The 22,865-nt window shown below is 34.7% G+C and overlaps 1 protein-coding gene and 2 non-coding genes across 6 annotated transcripts in view; all 3 read left to right on the forward strand.

Annotated features, from left to right (window-relative positions):
- LOC110439579 (uncharacterized) overlaps positions 1-12,703 on the forward strand; it is a 29,163-nt gene extending 16,460 nt beyond the window's left edge. Inside the window, exons 1-3 of one of the 4 annotated variants that reach the window (XM_021475682.3) lie at positions 455-484; positions 1,010-1,156; positions 10,671-12,703. In XM_021475682.3, the coding sequence (XP_021331357.1) occupies positions 1,075-1,156; positions 10,671-11,653 (1,065 nt within the window). In that variant the 5' untranslated portion in view covers positions 455-484; positions 1,010-1,074 and the 3' untranslated portion in view covers positions 11,654-12,703. Of the gene's footprint in view, positions 1-454; positions 485-1,009; positions 1,157-10,475; positions 10,583-10,670 lie in introns of those variants that run through there. The other 3 variants (XM_073948768.1, XM_073948769.1, XM_073948767.1) reach the window with 3 other exon arrangements.
- Positions 12,704-22,267: 9,564 nt separating this feature from the next.
- On the forward strand, positions 22,268-22,341 carry trnat-ugu (transfer RNA threonine (anticodon UGU)). Its single transcript has one exon. It is a non-coding gene; the product is annotated as a tRNA-Thr (tRNA).
- A 186-nt stretch (positions 22,342-22,527) lies between these two features.
- On the forward strand, positions 22,528-22,601 carry trnat-agu (transfer RNA threonine (anticodon AGU)). The gene has a single exon. It is a non-coding gene; the product is annotated as a tRNA-Thr (tRNA).
- The last annotated feature ends 264 nt before the right edge of the window (positions 22,602-22,865 follow it).

A 22,865-nucleotide genomic window follows, 5' to 3' on the forward strand; every position in this document is an offset into this window, starting at 1 on the left:
CACATGAGAATACATGTATGTGAATAACTCAGAATAATTAATGGTAAATGTCTTTTAAAGTGGCAGTTCACCCCAAAATTAAAGTTTACATTTACTCGTCCTCCACTTGTTTTCCCGCTTTTGTATGGTAATTTCCATGTTCTATACTGATATATTCAGTAGTAAATGCCTGAATTCAGGATCATCTCCTAGAATATACATCAAAAGAGGAATCCATCAAGGATGTCCCATCTCACCTTAACTTTTAAATATAGCTGTTGAACATATGTCATTATATAAAAAAAATTTAGAGTACACTATAAGTATTTATATAGTTGATAGGACTTTTACTTTAAGTCAGTTTGCAGATGACACTTTATTCTTTCTTAAAAATAAGGAGGTCCTCCCTTTAAAAAAACCTTTTTTAAAAAAGACTTTTATTTTGGCGTGGCGTGTGACATCATAAGTCTGTGCCGGTCCCGCGCTGTGATTCAACTGGAGAAAGGTTTGTTTTAAAGCGTTTACACTTTTAAACAGATTGATTAAAGTTTCAGTGCTAACTTATGTGCATGCTGTTTACAATATTATTTAACCCTTTATACAACACATAACCCTATACTCACAGTAAGGTCTATTGTTTGAATAAAGATAGGATAAACTTTTTGTCCCAGAGAGGAAATTTGTCTTGTGCAAAAGAAAAGTGCTACACGTTGCTCTAAGCAGACAAAGTAAATAAAACAAACAAAACAATTAAGAACAAACCTGAATAACATTTGAAAAAAGTTACAGAGATATGTGTACTAAGTGTTCTAATGAAGGTTTAATTTATTAAATAGCATAATGTTATTGCATTCTAAGTATACATCACTATATATAAGAATGGAGTTCTAGTCTTTATCAGGTCATTTGTGGCTATTGTTTCTTGCTCGGACTTATCTGATTTCTCTTTTTTAACTGTCATAAAAGGAAACTGTTGAACCAAGTAAGAAGTTATTTTGTTTCTGTTCATTGTTTTGTTCACTTTACACAGGATAAAGTGTCCAAACGCAGAGAAAAACTCCTGCTGAAGCGACTGATCCCCACACTGTTATAAAGATGGCGTTTATTAAAGAGGAGAGTGAAGATGTGAAGATTGAAGAGACATTCCCAGTCAAACATGAAAATCAGGAACAAACAGGTTAATTTTCATTCTCAAAGACCAACTCAGTCATTTGATCCTCATTCAGATATATTTTAATAAGAATACTGAATTAAATCCATCTTGCAGCCCTGAGTGTGCTGCCTAGTTCTCCTAAATGCACATAAGCACTCATTGAAAGACAGAATGAGTTTCTTTCTTGTTACTTGTTCTCATGTATTTTGTCATTATTTTATGTATTATTAGTCTCCCATTTTCTCTACCTTCTTAAGGTTATTGCAAATTATAACCTGTGGAACAATAACTTTTAGCATTGCACTGACTACAACTGGCCCACAAACTAGTCTAAAAATGACTTTTGCTGCTTAAGAAATGGATTACAGCATGCTGATGATATGCAACCAAGTTTATCAGTATTGACCACTATATATATATATATATTTGAATAATTTCTATTTTAAATATCTTCCAAATGATGTTTACAATTTTTTACAATGGCTATGACACTTTTTTCAATACATTTAACAAGTTTGCTAAACTCCTAACGCAGCAACACACCTAAAACACACAATTGGCAAAACAGTTAATTTCATGCTCAAAATCACACATTGTAAACTAAACCTCTAAACTACTTTTCAAAATACAATAATAAACGAACACACTACACCATGTCTAACAAAACACTGCAAACATGTTTCAAAATGAAATTATTATTCAAAACACAAACACATGTTCTCTTCCAACAGAAACATTCAGTCAATCAGAACACACTGACAATAAAAACACTATCATCAGTTAAAATTACAAAAACTGCATTAGTTTATGTGTCAGCTCTGTCCTTATATTTGAAGCCTCTCTGCAGTTTTGTTTTGTTGGGTTTAGTGAATGCATGCATTTTCTTTCTTTTACTGCAAAATTCTATACAAAAATGAAGAAAAAAAAATGCTTTTTAAAATGTACAGTTTATGCAAAAAAAAATACAGACACATAATTGCTGCAGTACAGACTTTATTTGCAAAAAGGATTTCACTGCAGGATAAACAAACAGAAAAAGCACCGCAATTATTATTAAAAAAACCAGTAATCTTCTATTCTGCCCTGTCTTCTGCCACATGTTCTTATCCACATTACACTTGATCTTCTATGGCCCGGCACGGTAACTGTTGCCCTTTGGCCTATTATGTTTCTCCCACAGCGACATCCCCTGCCTTGTCAACAGATAATTTCATGTGGTACTTGAATTACATATACATATATAAATATAACCGCAATAAACTGTTTCTCATTGGCAATGAAATAAAATACAGGGAATATATTTGTGTTTCAATTAACAATTAGAACAGCTGTTCACTTTGACTTTATCCTATATAAGTTCAGTTTAGAACATGATGTTATCTGTTCTGACATACTGTGTTAAAGCATTTGTAAATTTGACAGTAATGTTACATTGTTTTGGTCGTGGTTGTGCGTGTGTGTAAAAGAAGTTCAAGCATTTTAAATGGGTGTTAAGTGGATGCATTTTGTGTCCAAGCAAAAAGAAATGTTTTAATTGTATAGCCCACGAAGACTGATGTTGTGCTTACCGTATTAAGAGTTTAGGAAACTTGTTAAATGTATTGAAAAAAGTGTCATAGCAATTGTAAAAAACTGTAACAGAGCAAGGACATTTTCACAGTATGCCTGATAATATTTTTTCTTCTAAAGAAAGTCTTATTTGTTTTATTTCGTCTAGAATAAATGAAGTTTAAAATTTTTAAACATCATTTTAAGGTAGGGTTGTAACGGTATGAATTTTTCACGGTATGATAATCGTCTAAAACAATACCACGGTTTGACGGTTTCGGGGTATACGGTATGTTACAAATGTTACAAAATAATAGAACAGTGAAGCAAATTTGACTTTTTCCAAATAATATATTTTTAGTTACTATAAACAACACCACTTACAATGAACAAATAAAAATAAGAAAATAATAAATAATGTGTCAAAGTCCAAATAAAGTCCAAATAAACATGGTGCAAATCCTCAGTAAAAAATAGATATAAATATTTACTATACTATAAATAGTTACATAACGAAACTAGATTCAATATGGAACATCCTTAGGTTTTATGTGCCAGCATGGATATGGTTGTCTATGGATATGGATTTGGAAATGGTTGTCTGCAATGCAGACAAACAGCTGCATCTTCATTTGCGTCTTTTGAAAACAGCAAGAGCAGCAGTTCGTCTTTGCTGTGTCACTGTTTTGTCATGTTTCTGTGCTGCTGTGCATGCAAAAGTACTTAGAATGAGAATTATTTCATGCAAAACTTTTTTTTTTTTGGCGTTTTATTTAGCCGCGCATATGTATTGAAGCCGCGCAAATGTATCTCTCATTCCGTGTTGTTCAAAAAGCTTGGTCCACAAACAAAAGCGAAACCTATGCTTATTGGTTGTGATATAGCGAGTTTGAACCAATCTGGGCATGGAGGAGGGATAATGCATCAATGTATCATGTCTGATTTGTCCGGAGACACAGTGACGAGCGTTTCTTTGTCAAATCAGCGTTGTCAAATGTTGATGACGTAACTGCACTGATTCCGGAGCCTCTGAAAGTCCGTTATATGATGTTATGTGATACAGCACTGGAAAGCTGAGATTCTCTTCTTTATGCCAATCTTTGAATTGTATGAATCGGATCAGCGGATCAAAAGTTATTAAACATTTAAGAGCAATACTTATTTTTAGCCGCGGGCGGCTGTCTCGGTCTTTAAGGGTTAAAACCGTTGATATGCAATTGTTCATGGTATGATAATCGTGCACGTTCAAATCGTGGTAAACCGTCATACCGGTATATTGTTACAACCCTATTTTAAGGTCAAAATTATTAGCCCCTTTAAGCTATATTTTTCCTGGTTTGTTTCCTGTCAGAACAAACCATTATTATACAATAACTTGCCTAATTACCCTATCCTGCCTAGTTAACCTAATTAACCTAGTTAAGCCTTTAAATGTCACTTTAAGCTGTATAGAAGTGTCTTGAAAAATATCTAGTAAAATATTATTGATTGTCATCATGGCAAAGATAAAAGAAACCCGTTATTTGATATAAGTTATTAAAACTTTTATGATCAGAAATGTGTTTAAAAAAATCTGCTCTCCGTTAAACAGAAATTAGGGAAAAAATAAACAGGGGGCTAATAATCCAGGGGGTCTAATAATTCAGATTTTAACTGTATTCATATATATATATAGGATTTGCTATAGCCCCTGGGCCCAATAGCTGCGTTTCCTATATCGCGCCTAAAGCGAGCAAGCCAGGGTGAGCCAAGGCCAGTCGCGTTTCCACAGTCACTTCCAAGGCCTTATCGGGCCAAATCGGGGCTTTCTTGGGGCCAGTGGCCGGCCTTTTTCAGCCCGCCGAATACCTTGGGCCAAGGAGGGCCAGCTGGGGCCTCAGAGCGGTGTGAAAGGAGAGTCGGGCAGTTTTCTGATCGCACATGAGTACATGCGCCAAACAAATAAAGAAATAAGGGAAAGAAAACATCTAGCCTTATAGTCTGGGGTCTTTTTGCGTATGATCACCCTTATGTTTTTCTTTTAAATGTAAGGCTGCTGCATAAAATAATAAAGTAGTTTTAATTTATAATGACATTCTTTGCTGTGTCCTTCTTGATGTTTCAATAACGCATAATAATCTTTACACCATATTAAAGACACAGCAGACAGTAAAGGTTTTCGAGAGTTTGTCAAGTTTTAAAGGTGTGTTTGTGCACGTTCAAATGCCAGTATGTGCGTGTGAGACCGAGAAAAAGAGCACTCCCTTCACAGCTCTGTTGATGCCGCAGGCAGCTTTTTTCTTTTTTTTTCTTTTTATTTTGGAGATAATACACAACATGAATACAACAGAAAGACATAAAACTTTATGAATTACGTGCCCACGACACGAAGATAGTGTCATATCTTGATAGAATAGCCTAAGCTATATTGAAATATAATTTAAAGAATTACAAATATCGGATATAATAAAATCGCATTAAATAAATAAACCAATATAAAATAAACAAAAGCTAGCTAGAACAATGTAGGTAGCCTATATACAATACATAAATCAAACCGTTTTAAGGCCACATATAACTTTCATTTTACAAAGACCTGTCTGAAAAAAAAAAAAATGTAGATATTTTCTAAAAACAATAAATATCGTAGAAGGTTTGAAATATTATTTATAAAGTATTTGGATACAATGATATTAAGAGATATGCGTATAGACATTTAATGTACTGCCGTACAGAAACGTGTCATTTGTCTTCATTTTAATGGTTTCGTTTCGTGATGATTCCTTGGTGTGTTTTATCTGCCTGATTCCCGCTGAAGTGGGCGGGTTGTGTGACGTTTGATTCGGGGGACGTTCTAGGGGCGATGTTTGCATGACGCGCTGCAAGCTACTAGCCCGACAGGGGAAACGCGACATGACTTTGGCCTCATTACTCAACCTGACGGGCGATTGGCCCGGCCTGATAAAAGCTCTGGCTCGCACTGGCCCGATAGTGGAGATGGGGCTAATGTGTTCTTAATCTGGCCCTGATTTGAGTGTAAAGTTCGTCAGTATTAAACATGTACTTCACGTACCAGCAGGTGGCGCCATTGAAATCTTTTTGCTTGAGACTTTTTTTAGAGAATGTATTTTTAAATCCTAAAAACAGTGTTATTCTGCTTTGGCATTGGTAGGGCTGTGATGGTCACCGTGACCACAGCGTCACCGCGGTGGTCAGTTGCCACAGCGGTTGTCCATAGCCACCGGTGGTAGCACGTGATGTCACGCACCTTTAAACATAAATTACCGTTATGTTACCTTTATGTTAAGTATTAAATTTCTGTTAGAATATAATATTAGACGCGATACAGCAAGTTCCAAGTTCAACCCTGATTCTTGTTGGAAAACCCAGTCTTACATCTGGGAACATTCTGGATTTTTGCCGACCGAGAAATGTGAACCAATTAATTTGAATTAAGCTTTTTGTAGTTTTTTTGAGTGTTAAAAAGTGTTTTAATATTCACCGCGGAGAGTCCAAACACTGAAGAGCAAATCCATCAATGTGCAGCTCCACAGGTCCCGAACCATGCAAACCAGTGGCGATTGATGGCGGCGAGAGAAAAAAAAGCCACGTAGGCTATAATCAACTCTTTTCTTTTAAACGCAAAAAGCCCAGCTAGTCAGCCAGGTATGGCAGCGGCATTTCCACAAAATGGCCAGATACATGAAGGACATTGACGAGAAATGGAGCAACATAATTAGTAGTTAAGAATGCCCCGCTCCGCAGTGTAGAGATCTGCTAAATATAATAACTTGCGAAAAGGATGCAATAAAAAATGCAAGCTCTTAATCATTCTTCATAATCTGATTCGTACTTGCAATAAACCTATATTGTGCAGAAAAGAACAAGCCCTAAAACAAAGTCTAGAGAGAGAAGAGTAAATATTATGCAATTAATATTAGTGAATATTAATGATCATAAATCATTAATTTATGACACTGTAAACTTGACTTGGCTGGCTGATCATCTTTATACCCAAAAAGGCATTTTTAAGTGTCCTAACTTAAGACTGCTGCTGCATAAGGGGATGTTTCTTATTACAACTTTTAGCGATGTCAAAATGAAAGCAAACTTTAAAAAGGGTTTTGTTTTATTAATTGTATAGCTTATTAGTTTTAAATATAATATAATGTATATATATTTAATATATATAATAACTATAATAAATAATAATAATAATAGTGTAGACTACTGTGCAGTGTCCAACAAAACATTTTATTAGGTTACTCTAATAGACCTAATCCCTGAAAAACGAATGTGAAAATGAAAGGCAGTTGCGTCTGTGCTAAAATGAATTTAAGCCCCAAACCCCTAAATAAATTAAATAAACACCGGTGACTTACCACCGTAGTAGTAAAAAATTGCGTTTTTAAGATATACCGCAGTTTGGAAAAGTCAAGGTTTTAAAACTGCCAATATTTTCTGCTGTACTGTCCCTACGGTATATGCAAGGCTTTTTATTTTATGTTATCAATTTTTTAGGACAACAGTATCTCCAGCACATTGACACTTTTACTGATATGAAAATGCTTTTTGATGCGAAATTAATTGATACAGTTATTCCTTAGGCAGATTTAAAAAAAAAAAATGAGTAGACCTAGTCTACTATAATTAAGCAAATATTCTCTAAATGTAGACCTCAATACATTGATATGCATTGAAATACATGATGAATACTCTTGACGCATGAAAAAGTAAAGCCTGCAGCTCACAACAAATGTGGAAGGTTATTGCGTGTCATATTTAACAAACTGTTTACTGCTAATGTTATGTAATTTAGTTGACATGAATAATTGAATATTAATCAGATGATGTCATTACACTGCTGTGCTGTCAGCCAATCGTTACATTGCTGATCATGATTTAGAGGATCGATAGATCTGTCCTTCACAACACACAAAGATCTCAGATCAGTTCATCCAGACATTTTAATCTGATTCTTGAACTTGTTTGAAGAACCAAATTAGCCAGAGATCAGTTATCAAGATTAAAAGATCCAGGATCTGCCAAATCATCTTAGATCTTTTAAACGAGGCACGAAGAACGGACCCCAGGTCACTGCTACAAATGACAATTTTTGTATGTCGCTGTTTCTCATTGTACTCCTGTTATCCTGAGAGCTGATGCTGAGTATTTTTAGGCATTTTCATACTTGAAATTGTTAATCCTGGGTCATTCTAACCCTAGTTAAACATTCCTGGGTTGTCTCTAGTTACCATCCACATTGCTCATGCTATACCTGGGTGTTAATTACCAGACGTTTCACATTCGCAAACCCCCGGGTTAACATTATTATTTGTATATTTTTGTTGTCACTGTCCCTGATTGGACAAATAGCAGGTAACCTTTTTAGATGGCATTTCTGCATCTTGTCGGGTATATAAAATGTCATAACGTAGGTCTTCATCTAAGCATCAGAACATGCACAAAGCCAAGAAAACAAAGACAAGTACAAGTGAAGTTTGTTTATAAACTTATTTTGAGAGAATCACATGCTTAGGATTGCTTGCGGCTGGTCTCGCACTATTTAATTTAGGATTCACCAATCAGACGATTCCTAAACCACTATAAATACCCTGAGTTCCATATCACAGCCATCTTCGTTTCAAAGAATCCCACCTTCCACCCCTACTTCTTCTCCTTTCCTAGATCGGTGGCACAAAAGCCCTGAGGTTAGCACTGTTGCCTCATAGCAAGAAGGTTACTAGTCCTTACCAAGCCAGCTGACGTTTCTGTGCAGAGTTTACACATTATCCTGGTGCTCACGTGGGTTTCTTCCAGGTTCCCCGGTTTCCTTCCACTGTCCAAAAACATGCAACTTAAGTTACTTGACTAATCCAAATCGGCACCTTAGACATGCTCTTAGTAAGTAGTTATCTCTTAAGAGCAATCACTTTCTGTTTATTAGCTACTAGAGTAGATTAGTTCTCAAGATCTATCCGAGCTTAAACTTCCCTTTCGCCTTGCAAATGGCAGGGAGCCTCAGGCTTGAGGATTGTTAATTGTAAACACTTGGGGCCTTATCATACACCAGGCACAATGTGGCGCAAAGCACGACACAATTGTTATTTGCTACTTTCAGCTTGGCGCAAGGGTCATTTTGAGGTGTTGCGCCACGCTGTTTAAATAGCAAATGCATTTGCGCTCAAATGTACGCCCACAGGCGTTCTGGTCTAAAAAAACAGGCGTGTTTTGGCGCGTTGCTATTTTGAGAAACTGTAAATAGTCTGATCTTTAGACCAGAACAAAGTCTGTCTATTGTCTGGCGAAAAGTGCGCATGGCTTACACACTACACACAAGATGTAGAGCAATACGCAAATATCTTTACATATGAAAAAGATATAATATATTAAGGATTTATATAATAAGGATATATATAGGATATAAATATAAATGATTAAAATATTACAAAACATATTAATTTCTAGCCTACATGAATTTAAAAACCACTGCCTTCATACTTTCTTCATCTCGGGAGGCTTTTTCAGTTCATTCAATTTGCTTTTGTATAATGTTATTAATATTAGCAGTATTATTTATTATATCCATATTTATATTTGTTTTATTTAAAACAAGCTTAGATTTGTCCACCTGTCAGGTTTTAGACCATATGTGGCACAGCATGTGTATTTGGAAATAACTCAGTATTTTGAGCACACTTAATTTTTATTGTTCATTTATTCGTTTGCTGGAAATTAGAACTGAATTTAGAAATCGTTTTGAAACAAATCTTTGCGCTTAACAAACGTAATTAATTATTTATAGGCTAATTGATGTCTGTGCGTTAAGGTTTCCCTATTCAAAAGAGCAAAAGCGAAAGTGAACTTACTTTACGTCATGTAAATAGCAAATGCGCTGATGGCGCGTTGCAACTGGGTCTTAAAGGTAATGGGAGATGAGACTCTGATTGGTTTATTCTCAAAACACACCTATAACTCATTAAGAAAACTCATTAAGATAAACTCAACCCTTTCAGACCATGTGCCATGGCGCAAAGCGGATTTTCCCGTCCTTATATTAGAAAATATAGATTATGACACACCCTAAATGCGTTAGTGCCCTGCGCTTTCCGTTTTGCGCATAGACCGTCAAAATAGAGCTCTTTAAATGAATGAAAACAAGCAGCAAAGTATGTCATCTTGCCATCTCCTCATCACTCCAGTTTACAGCAAACATGACATTAAGCATTTGCATATGTTCATTCATTAATTTTCCTTCGGCTTAGTCCCTTTATTCATTAGGGGTCACCACAGCGGAATGAACAACCAACTTATCCAGCATTTATTTTAAACAGTGGATGCCCTTCCAGCTGCGACCCAGTACTGGGAAACATTTGTTATATAACAGAAGTTAAATACAAGAATGCAAACTCACAAAAATAAGCGTAAGTTATGCATACTTGCCATGAACATGCAGGAATTGTCTCACTCGGGTCTTCCAAGCAAGTTACAAATGTTTAAATCCAGTGGAAGATGCACATGAGGAAACACAACATGAGTAATCTAGAGCAAGTGCATTTGATCATTTACATTTAAAGCCACAGGCACAAAAACAGCTTGGTTTTCCTCTGACCCCAAAATTAAATATTCTTTATTTTGTATAAGGTATATGATCTGATTTTGAGCTGAAACCTCAGACACATTCTGGCAATACCAGACTTATTTTATATCTTGTAAAAAAAGGTTCTTAAAAGGGACTTTAGAGGGATAGTTGACGCAGAAATAAAAATAGCCTCACTATTTACTTTCCCTCATGTGGTTTTAAATCTTTACAAGTTTCTTGATCCTGTTAAACACAAAAGAAGATCTTGTGGAAAAAACGCTGGCTTTCTTTGTATTCCAGAAGAAAGGAAATGTTTAAAACCACAAGACAGAGAGTAAATGGTAAAGTCATTTTCATTTGTAGGTAAAACATCCATTTCATGCTTGTCGCTTTGTGCCTTCATACTAAAGTTCACTTTTTTTTTTTAAGATCTGATGGTGCAGAAAGAAGAGACTCAATGGAATGAAATGGAAGAGAAACAACAAGACTTAACGACTGATGAAAAACCCACACTCACTAAAAAGACTTCATTACGCGGAAGACCTCGGAAATCCAAATCTTTTTTCAGCAGTAAACAGTGTAGAAAAAGTTTCAGTCAAAAGCCAAAGCTTGATGTTCACATGAGGGTTCACACAGGGGAGAAACCTTACACCTGCGAACAGTGTGGAAAGAGTTTTCCTAAAATCCATGGCTTTAAGGCCCACATGAGAATTCACATTGGAGAGAGGCCGTACAAATGCCAACAGTGTGGAAAGAGTTTTAAGCAAAACAGCAACCTTGAAGTTCACATGAGAACTCACAATGAAGGAAGAATTTTTACTTGCACACAGTGTGGAAAAAGTTTTGCTAAAAAACACAACCTTAACATCCACATGAGGATTCACACTGGAGAGAAACCTTACACATGCACAGAATGTGGTCAAAGTTTCCCATATAAAACCACATTCAATATCCACAGGAGAATTCACACTGGAGAGAAACCTTACAGATGCACAGAGTGTGGTAAAAGTTTCACACATAAAAACACACTCAATAACCATAAGAGAATTCACACTGGAGAGAAACCTTACAGATGCACTGAGTGTGGTCAACGTTTCCCATATAAAACCACACTCACTAACCACATGAGAACTCACACTGGAGAGAAGCCGTTTGCATGTGCTCAGTGTGGAAAGAGCTTCAGAGCCAAAGCTAGCCTTATGAATCACACGAATCTTCACACTGGAACCATAGTGTTCACATGTGATCAGTGTGGAAAAAGTCTCACACACAAAGACTCCATTAAGAACCACATGAAGACTCACTCAGGAGAGCGTTTTAGATGCAGTGAGTGTGGAAAGGCCTTTAAACATAAAAGAAGCCTCAGTGTTCACATGAAGCTTCACAATGGAGAGCAGAGTCCTCAACATTGAGGCCTTGTCCACACAAACACGGGTATATTCATAACAGCAGCTTATTCATGTAGTTTGGCTATTCATTCATGTGAGAAATGACGAAATCCTTTCGAGAGGATCACATGCTTATGATTGTCCACGGCTGGTCCTGCATTAGCTAACGCATGATTCACCAATCAGATGAATCCTGATTCAATATAAATAACTAGGGTTTCTTACTTCAGTTATCTTCATCTTGAGGAATCCCCCCACTCTCCCTCCTTTCTAGATTGGGCAACACGGTGGCACAGTGGTTAGCACTGTTGCCTCAAAGCAAGAATGTCACACGTTAAAGTCCCCACTGAACCAGTTGACATTTGTGTGGAGTTTTGTTCATTCACCCGGTTCTCGCGTGGGTTTCCCCCAGGTTCCTTCCACAGTCCAAAATCACATGACCTAGGTAAACTGAACATTCTAAATTGGCACCATAGTCGAGCTCTTAGTAAGTCTTATATCTCCCTTTAGCATTCTCTATATCTGTCATTAGAACAGAAACAAGTCGTTCAAACTCCCCTCTCGCCCTGTTTACGGAAAGGAGCCCAGGGCTCGAGGATCCAATGAGCTTAGAGCTCTCTCGCGGAACAAGTGTGAACTCTTGAACACATATCCAGTTACTGAAAATGAAACCCTTTGAATACCTGAAGATTTAAACTCAACAACTGAAAAGGGGTGAAGATTTTACTGTTTTATAGTGTAGATCAGGGGTCAGATCAGATTGTAGTGTGCATCTGAGTTGCTGCCGCACTGCAAGAATGCAAAATAACTCTATATGTTGATAGATTTTGTGGCTTGTTTCATATGCAAACAAGTATCTGCATCTGAGAAGGTCTGAACCAAATGGTCTACATGAACTCAAGAATTGTGACCCAACCAAAGTAGTTGGGTTATCTCAGAAGGGTTACATCCTTTGTTATAAAGTAGTCTCTCACAGACTGTACTTTGGATTAAGTTACTTGAAGACAGACAAGTTAACATCACTGCTGAGAAACTGCACTATTCTTTGTCTTCAATAAAGTCTTCTCCCCGTAAGAACTTTGGTCAGCTTACTTATTTTATGTATTAGAGTCATCTAATACATTGACGAGCCACCCAAGAATGGTTCAGCCAAATACAGCAAAACCTGCAATGTGTTTCAACTGTATTATGAACCGATATCTATAATTGTGCACAATACACACATTGTGAAACTGCAGGGGTCAACACAATTCTTTCATGTTGTCGCAACACAAATTAAATTAACTTAACACTTTTAACAAATTTATGTAAATTGATCATAAAAAATTAAGTTGTCCCAATGAAATCTCAAGAATTGTTTAATCAAAAATAAAATAAAAATTGATTAATAAAACATTTTAATTAATTAGTTTAAACAAGTAAAAATGTGTGTGTGTGTATATATATGTATATATATATATATATATATATATATATATATATATATATATATATATATATATATATTTAGTGCTGTCAATCGATTAAAAAATTAACTAATTAATCGCACCTTTATGAAAATTAATCTCGATTAATCAAATTTAAAAGACAGAAATTTGTCATTTCCGCTATTCAAATGTAAAATATATGTAAACGCAAGACAAAAACTATTTAAATTCAAAATATAATTTTTTATTAGAATTTTTGTTTAACTTGTTACACAGATTTCATGTAAACAACATATCTATAATTAACCATCAAGATCCTGGCATGACAGGCATATTTATTACAGAAATTAAAACACAGTCATGTTAGTGCCATATGAATTTCAAATCAATCAATGTATTGAATAATAGGAACCATTTTTATTATTTTTTGTCTCTTTTCTTTTAATCAAACAATTATTTGTATTGGTCATGTAAGGGTCATATATTAACTAAACTTCTAATGTTGTGGGTGAGTGCTGTGCATACTAATTAGCATTTTTGCAGAAGTAGATAGATGCGGTTCCAAAATTAAATTCAGCTCTGCAGAAACTTCCTGTCTGAATAGAGGTGTTAAAACTGAACACAGAACACAGAAAGATGTATACTTTGTTGTTGTGCAGAGAATTCGTAGAAAAAGAGGAAGTATGTTGAAGGTGCGGCCAATGGAGGACTGAACAATGACTGACAAGTGACGTTACACCAAAACTCCACCTGTTAAGATCAGTTGTGTACATATGCTGAAGTCAGGAAATGTATGTTAGTTGCAAACCTCTTGAATGTAATTCTTGTATTGCATTGGGGTAACATAACCCAGAGCTCTGTCATCGAATTATTCATTTGTATCTAATAAATTACTAATATTTTTGACATTGAAGAAAAACCTCTCCAGACCTTTTCTTATTGAACACGCATGGAATAGAGATATATATTCCAACAATTTGGTGACCCCGACGTGGAAAAGGGGGAGAGGAAGTTATTGATCTGTCGTATTGCATTGACATCATCGGCGCCGAAAAATAAGGTATGCAGAAAACCTGTTAAATCGAATTTCTGCAATTGGCCTAATCTAAATTGTTTGATGTCATGTAATATGTAGGATTGATGTAGTTAAAAGTATAAGCATTTGAATAATTCGATGAGTTTAAATGTATATATGCTTTAAATGTTAACCAGTCTGTCAGAATAATATGAAGAAAATGATAGGGTTTAGAATAGTATAGAATAGTTTAGAGAAGATTAATAGTTTAGGATAGAGTAGTATAGTGTAGATACAGGAAGGCCAGGATGGGCTGAGACTGTATTGCACAGGAGACCAGATAAAGCTGTGACTGTGCAGCTTCGGGTATTATTACGGTTTCGTCATATGGCATTCACTAAGTAAATCAGAACATAAGTTGATACACTTTGACTGTTTTTGCTTGTTTGGTGGAAGGAAAGATCAGACGAGGTCTGTGCTCCTACACTGAATTGAATAGAATACCATCCTAGGGTGTGCTGTTCAGGTGACTGCTGTCTCTGCGAATACTGTGATTTTATCTGGGCAACGGCATTGACGAATGCTGAATTTTGGGCTATAAGGGCGGGAGTCCGAGGGACGAGCCGACGGGTGGTCCCGAACAGTCTGGGTGCAAGCCCCTACGTTTTAGTAGGTCCAAGCGTTAAAGACAGCTATAGGGTGAGATTGTAAATAAAATTAGGGACAGTTTAATCGCCGAGGTTGTGACTGTGTGTGGATAACTTGCTTCACTGAGGTTGTGACTCTGTAGAAAATACAGAGAAAATAATAATAATAATAATAATTAAACATACATAGAAAAGATTAAACATACATAGAAAAGTCGACTCTGTTGAAGGCGAGTGTAAATATAAGAAGTGATTAAAAATTGAGAATTGTGAAAAGCGCGCATTTTATTTTATGTAAATGTTTGTCTGTTGCGTTAGTGACTAACAGTTGAAATAAGCATAGTGTACAGATATTTAGCCGGCTGTATATAAGCGTATATGATATTCAATTAAATGTCATTTAGAATTGTGAAAGTTCAGTAATTGGCAAAGTGCAAGAAGTTTGCAGGTGAAAATTTGATTGTTGGAGGAGGATAAATATTTTTTGATTGTGTATGTGCAGTAAATGCAACATACAGAAGTTCATTAGTGTGTGTGAAAAACACTGTAAATTTGAGGAAGTGGAGGTGTGAAAAATGCATAAGTAATTCGATTAAGAATGTGAGCAATATGGAAAATGTCCCAGACAAAATTAAAAACTCAATGGGACAAGTGGTAAATGATTGGAACTAAGAAGAAAAATGTGGTAAAGTAATGAGAAACAATATATGAGAAGCTTAAATGTGAAAATTGTGTAAAATATGTGAGTAGAGCAATGATTGAACAGTAAAATTGGTTACAATTTTGAGAAACAGAGAATTTGAGTTTTACAAAGTTAATAACATAGCAAAAGGGGGCCATAACGATGTTGTGGTAGTAAGAAATGGAAAAAATTTGTTGGAATTTGTAATGTGGCATGATTTTGGCATTTGTTGGAACGGCTGTAGAAAGACAGATGAGGGGAGAAAAAAGAGGAAGTGCTCAGGCAGACAGTCTTAGACAGACTGACAACAAAAAGGAAGTCAGAAAAAAGGAGCCACTCCTCTTCATGAGGAAGAAGCAGTTGTAGTAGGGGCAGAAGGAGTAAATCATATTAAAAGAGTATATAAAATTGTTTTGATTAAATAATGATAGACTTTGATATAATAATTAGGGATTCAGTATAAGTTACAAAATAAACAGATCTATCTAAATGCGGTATAAAAAAGACAAGTGAAATAAAGAAATAATGGGAAATATTCTTAATATAGTTATATTTGTTGAAATGGAACTTGAAGCTATACGAATGAATATATTAATAAAGAAATTAATTTACTAAATAAAGGAGGATGATTAAAACTTAGTTTGTTAATTAGAGAAATAAGAAAAAATAAATAAATGATACTAATAGGAAATGATAGAGAGAAAATAAAATACAACATAAAGACCAGCTACTAAAGAAACATTAGAATAAATACATTAGAGGAAAAATAAGGAAAATGACCTCGAGATGAGCTGTTAAAGAGCAAAGAGATAAAATTGGCATAAGTCTCTGGTCGATGAAGAGAAAAATTAGAAGAAAATGTGACAGTTTAAAATTTATCAACTGACGAGTTAATGAGCAAATATGTAAGGAAGATAAAAATATGGATAAGAAAAACTTAAAAGCTTAGAATTAAAGAAATCCAAGTCATGGTTTGATAGAAAAAAGAAGAAGATATGTTTAAAATATATTGAAATATGTTTGAAAAATATTATATACATAGAGAGAGAGAAAGACAGAGACATTAAACCGATGAGATAGAAACTAGAAAAATAGTTGGACTTGTAACACTTTGGGGGAGTAACACTTTGAGGAACTGAGATTTCATGTGAGAGGACAAGACTGAGTTTAGGAGCAAAAACCAAATAGAATAATAATATTAGTAATAATAATGATTTTTAAAAAAATGTTATGGCTTACACTGGCTGTTTTCATCTATGAAAGTCAGCTGCATAAGACTATCTAAGCCATCATCTAGGGTCAAAGAAAAATCATGGACACTTAGTGGATGTTGATGAACAAGATGAAGTGAGTTAAAATTTTCTATATTTAAAATGATAAACACCAAGAAAGAAATTGATAATTAAACATTGCATTTCAGATATAAAAAACATATTAAACAAATATGTGGGGTCAAGGCCTAATATGAACCCTGAGATATAGCAATAATGTTGAACAATTATACCACATGGTAGGCCATGTCATAATTTGTATTTTATGAATAATAACCCAACTGTGTCTTGTTTTTTAGTCTCCACCATCATAGTGCCCTACAGCTTTGCCTGCAGACTAAGCAGACCATAGTGCTGAGTGGATGGGAGTGAAGATGCCAAACTTTACTTAAAACTATTATTGTAGGTCAAATTGATTTTAAACTTAATAAAACCTGTCTCATTGGTTAAACTCTAGAATGTGGTCACAATGGCTCACATGGTTCTTGAGTGCATGTTTCCCTAACATCAGAGATACCAAGTTCTGAAGGAAAACTGAGAAGGAGGTTGCAGTTGAGAAGAGCAGTAACTGGTCTCCATGAGACATTATTCCAAAGACGGGTAAGACTCTCGTTGGCCAGCGGGAGCGACCTAAGCCAGGAATTTCGTTGCGGAAGACTAGGCACCTGTACAGGTAGGCAGGTGTTGAGTGAGATGGTTGTAGAGTGGAGCAGTGATGCTTGAAAGGCCTAGAGCATCCGAGTATTGAGGGGCACTGTGAAAGATCAGTGGTCTGCCTCAGAAATGTGGGCTCCTCCAAACCGGACCACAGCGAACTGCTAAATATGTCTGGAGATCAGACACTCAGGAAAAGGAACTTGTGGGTAAAGTAAGAGGCAGGGTGCTGTCAAGAACCATTTGAGACCATATGATGACTGGTAATATGAAGGAGACAGAATTTATTAAGGTTTTGTTATGAAAATAATAACTAAGAAAAAGGCTTAGAGGAAAATATACAATGAATCTCTAAATGTATAATGTTTATATAATATTTAACTATTTTTGCAAATTTTCATAGGTTTACTGATACAGGGCATGAACAGGATATAGGAGGAAGTACAATGTATAAATTTTGATGGAATTTATTATTTAAGTAAAGATTTACTAAAAGCTAAATATTATGTTGAATCATCTAAATTAAGATGGGATATTAAAAACTAGAAAAGGTTGGTAACAGAAAATTTTTTATGCGTAAAGAAGAAATTGAAACATGAAAAATTGAACTCACGTCATCGGGTAAAAATTAATAGTTCTAATCTGATAAAAGAATTGAAACAGAATAAGAGAGTTTAAGAAAACAGATTTTCTTTCACATGTAACCATGTGAAGAAGTTTAATGATGAAGTCAAAATACAGCTGAAAGAAACGAATAAGAAAATTTTGTGATTTTTAGTCAGCTTATAAAAGTATATAAAAAGTGTATGGGCAACTAGTTGAACCGAAATGACGTAGAACTAATTAGTAGCCAAAAGAAAATCATAAAAATGATTAGAACAAACTAAGTAAATAGTTGAGAAAATGAATTATCAAAAGTAGTGTCAAATTCAAAAACTGATTGATTATTAGTGAAATACTTAAATGGAGAATTGTAAAATTAGCCAGCATAGTGAAGAGGTAGTTTGTCGTTGAGCAGTTAAGAGAAACACCTAGACAAGGTCATATGGAATCTGTTTTAGAAATTTTATTTAAGCTAAATTTTATCTGAGTTATAAACATAGATGTGACTAATTTAATTTTAATACAATTTTACAAGAAAGCAACAAACAAAGGAAGATTGTGTTTAGATTATGATTTAGAAGCAATTAAGGAGAAGAGATTTTAAAGCTGAGGTTAATAGTGTATGCAGAAATATGGTCATACTGATGAAAAATGTAAAGTGATTGATTTTTTAATTATCAGAGAGAGTGGTGATGATTAAGCATGTTGATGAAATTTTACTTGCAGAAAAAGAATAGACACCTAATTGATTAAAATGAAATAGGTGTTATGACATTTCCATGGAAATAGATTTAAAGGAAGTAAAAATTATAGGTGATTAGATGACACGCCTCAATATTAGGAAAAGTCAGATCACTAAATAAATAAGCCATTTCAAATAACTGTAAACTGGTGAATGTATAACACATGGTAATAAGACTAATATGAATTATAGACTTTAATTATATTTAGAGATATCAGAAACTGCAAGAGAAGAATGAGGGTGAGGTTATAATTGATTATAGAGATATGGGAGAACAGGTGAATAAAAATATATCTGCTAGTCATGATTGACAGCTATAGTGAATGGCTAGAGGAGTGGCCAGCAAGCAAAGAGGACAGTCAGACAGTGATTAAGTGTTTAATGAAAGACGATTTAGAAACAAATAGATGTTGAGTAAGAATTAGATTGGATAATGATAAACACTGAAATAATGAATATTTGAAATTGCAGCAAGTAATGGGCCGGAAGCATGAATTTAGGGATGGTGTAAGACTAATAATTACAGGGAAAGGTAGAGAAAATTGATTCAAAGTTAAACACAATTGGCAAAATTCTGTGCACAGACCAAACTGAATTGGATAAAAATCATGTTGAGGGGTATTAGTTTGTTATGGAACAAAACAATGGAATTAATGACTTTTGCATTGTTTACAGGACTGCAGTTTTGGGGACCTGGTGCAGCTTGGACGTGCAGTAGCTTACTTATGTAGAGATTAGAATATGACAAATTAACAACTTTACTTCAGATTTTTTTTAAACAGGTTGCTGAAGGTGTAAAGCTGGCCAGATTGACCTGAAAGTTAACATAGGGGTGTAAAAACGGCCTGGAGGTAGGCCCAGGCCGAAAGAGGGATAAAACACAAAAAGGGGATATCTGATATCTAACTGGAGTGTGTAAGCATGTATTGGTGTGGGAGCTGAACACGCTGCACCACCAATGCATGAGGCCAACTGTATATTAGATACAGGCCAACACAAAAAGGGGAACCAAAAACCACATTAAATTCTAGAATAGAAAGAGAAAATAAGACTGATTTACTAGCATATGACAATCTGACAGAAAGTGTGTGATTAAGTGTGTATGGACGTTTCCCAGAGATGGGTTGCAGCTGGAAGGGCATCCGCTGTGTAAAACATATGTTGGATAAATTGGCGGTTCATTTTACTGACGGTGGGGACCCCAGATTAATAAAATAACTAAGCCTTCCTTTTCAAAGAAAATGAATGAATGAATGAATTGGAACAATTAGATTGGAGAAAATTGAGAAAAAATAAAATAAAACACAATTACATTTTAAACTTATTTTATTTTACACACGTTAGTTTTTTGGAATTTTTTGAATTATTTTTATTCTTTTATTTTAGACATATTATTTTTTTATCTTTTATGGAAAGACATTCTTGATGTTTTTTTATTATACTTTATTTTAAGAAATTTTTATGCTTTTTATATTTTATTTTAATACCTTTCTAATGTTCTATTATTTTAAGACATTTGTATGTTTTTTCATAATCTTTTATTTTAAGACATTCAATGCTTTTATATTTTTCATTTTCAATGCAAAAATCTTTTATTTTAAGATGCTTTTTGAATCTTTTATTTTAAGACATTTTTAAGATTATTTTATTTTAAACACATTCTTATGAGTTTAAGATTCTTTTATTTGAAGACGATTTTAAAATTCTTTTATTTGAACACATTTTTGAAGATTATTTTAGTTTGAGCCATTGTTGTTTTTAAATCTTTAATTTGAAGACATTTTAAGATTTTTATTTTAAGCCATTGTTGTTTTTGAACCTTTTGTTTGCAGAGATTCTTAAGATTTTTATTTTATTTTAATCACATTGTTGTGTTATTGATTTTCCTATTTTAAGACATTGAGAGAAAAAATCTCTAGTTTAAATATGTTTGAATTTTGGTTTTAAAATTTGGTGACAAGTCTGAGTTGTTAGTTTAATAACTATGTTATGATTTAGTTCTGAACTTTTCATTTTAATAATTGGTTAGTTTAATCCTACTTTGAAGCTGTTGATTTTTCATCCTAAATCTCAATTGTAATTTTGGTTCAATAATGACTTAAAAATGTTGAAATTCAGTCTGAACTAAGCAGGGGGGTTATAATTTGTATTAGTGAATTGCTGATTTGAATTATGTTGTTAGAATTTTGAATTTCTAATTCCAATCATATTTTCACAAGTGTTGATCTTAGATTTTATTCATACTGTAGGATTTTCAATGGGAGTGCATTTCCTTTTGATCAGATTTTATTTTTTAAATGTTGGAGTTTTTAAATTTTATTTACATTTTTATTATTCTCATTCTTATTTTAATTTTGGTGGGGAAGAAGAAGAAAAAAATAATTACCTTTATTGATAAAGTGTATGAGAATGGAAAATTTTTATTATGGGATAAATGGAAGTTAATAAGAGTGTTGGGATTAATAAGCCTGAATATAGCAAGTATAATCCTTAGCAAAAGAAGATATCGGAGTGACTTCAAGAGGGAAGAGACTGCACCACCGAAGAGGAGAACCAAGAGTGTGAAAATTATAAACTGAATCCAGAAAAGTTAAAGAAATTGAGTTAAAAGGGTTTTTGGGCATAATTTAACATAATGAAGAAGCACTAGGATGTTAAAGATTGTTTTGAATAAGAGGTAAAACAGGGATTTAGGCAAAGGCCTGCAGTAATGACAATTGGACATTTTTGTGGGGATTTGATTATCTGATTTTGTTTTTGTCTGCTCCAGAGAGGAGCAGAAAAGGGGAATTGTTGGAGAAAAGGAATTTATTTTTATTTTTATTCTTTTTATTATTTTTTATTAGAAAAATGTTTAGACTAAAAACAGATTAATCAATCTTTCTCTTTTGTATTATAAAACATCTTGACCAGACAAACTTCCTCTTTTTTACTGTGCTGCATAATTTTAGAAGAACTGCTGACAAGTGGAAAAGCAGAATAAGAATAAATTGAGGGTGGGGGCCTTTGTTCCAGAACTATAGTCTAGACATGTCACAAGTTGTCCTGATGCTTGTAGAAGTTGTGAAATATATTAAAGATGCGCGTAATTGTTCAGTTCTGGTATGCAGAGAAAGGTTGCAGAAAGAGGAAGTAATGTCCAGGGGTTGCAAAGAGCCAAGGGACTGCAGAATGACTGATAAGTGACGTTAAACCAAATCTCCACCTGTTAAGATCAGTTGTGTATATATATAAAGGAGTCAGGAAATGTAAGTCAGTTGCGAACCTCTTGAATGTAATTCTTGTATTGCATTGGGGTAACGTAACCCAGAGCTCTGTCATCGAACTATTCATTTGTATCTAATAAATTACTAATATTTTTGTCATAAAAAAAAAACCTCTCCTGACCTTTTCTCTTGAACACGCATGGAATAGAGATAGATATTCCAACAGTTTGGATGACATGGTCAGGCTTGAGACATGATCATCCAGACTCTAAAAGACCGCGTCCGGCTTGTCAGCATTTTCTGCATCCTGACATGCTGGTTTTTGTTGTGTATTATTTTTTCTTCTTCGATTTTTGTTATTGGGCAAATGTCTCTTACTGTGAATTTCTGTGGCGCTGTGGCTTAGCTGGTCAAAGCGCCTGTCTTGTAAACAGGAGATCCTGGGCTCAAATCCCAGCAGCGCCTTAGTCCAGGTGGTGCGTGTGCTTGTTTTATAGAGCTCACCGGAATGAATTATAAAATTGTATAGCTTTGAGGCGTAATGAATAGTGCGACAAATAGAGTTAAACAACCTCTTTGCTTGCCATTTTAAGACTTGCTGTCTTTTTTTAGTCTCTGTCTGCAAAAACGTCTTGCCTCCCATTCAGCGTTGGCGCTGTGGCTTAGTTGGTCAAAGCGCCTGTGTAGTAAACAAGAGACCCTGGGTTCAAATCCCAGCAGTGCCTAATGTACAGGTTTCGTGTCTGCTTTTTGTTAAGAGTAACGAATGTTTACGCAGCGGGATGTTTAGCAGTCGGTTTCTTAACAAATCTCAAATCCTTAAGAACGCTGCTCGTTCAAGAGGGCTTTGGACGATGCCTTTATATAGCATAGTGTGGTAATGCCTAACCAATTGGACTTTAATATTTCAAGTCCAGACATTGCCACATGCAGCGCTACTAGGGATGTAACGGTATCAGAATTTCACGGTACGGTAATACCTCGGTATG

Source organism: Danio rerio, chromosome 4, assembly GCF_049306965.1.
Source record: "Danio rerio strain Tuebingen ecotype United States chromosome 4, GRCz12tu, whole genome shotgun sequence".
NCBI classification, from domain to species: Eukaryota; Metazoa; Chordata; class Actinopteri; order Cypriniformes; family Danionidae; genus Danio; species Danio rerio.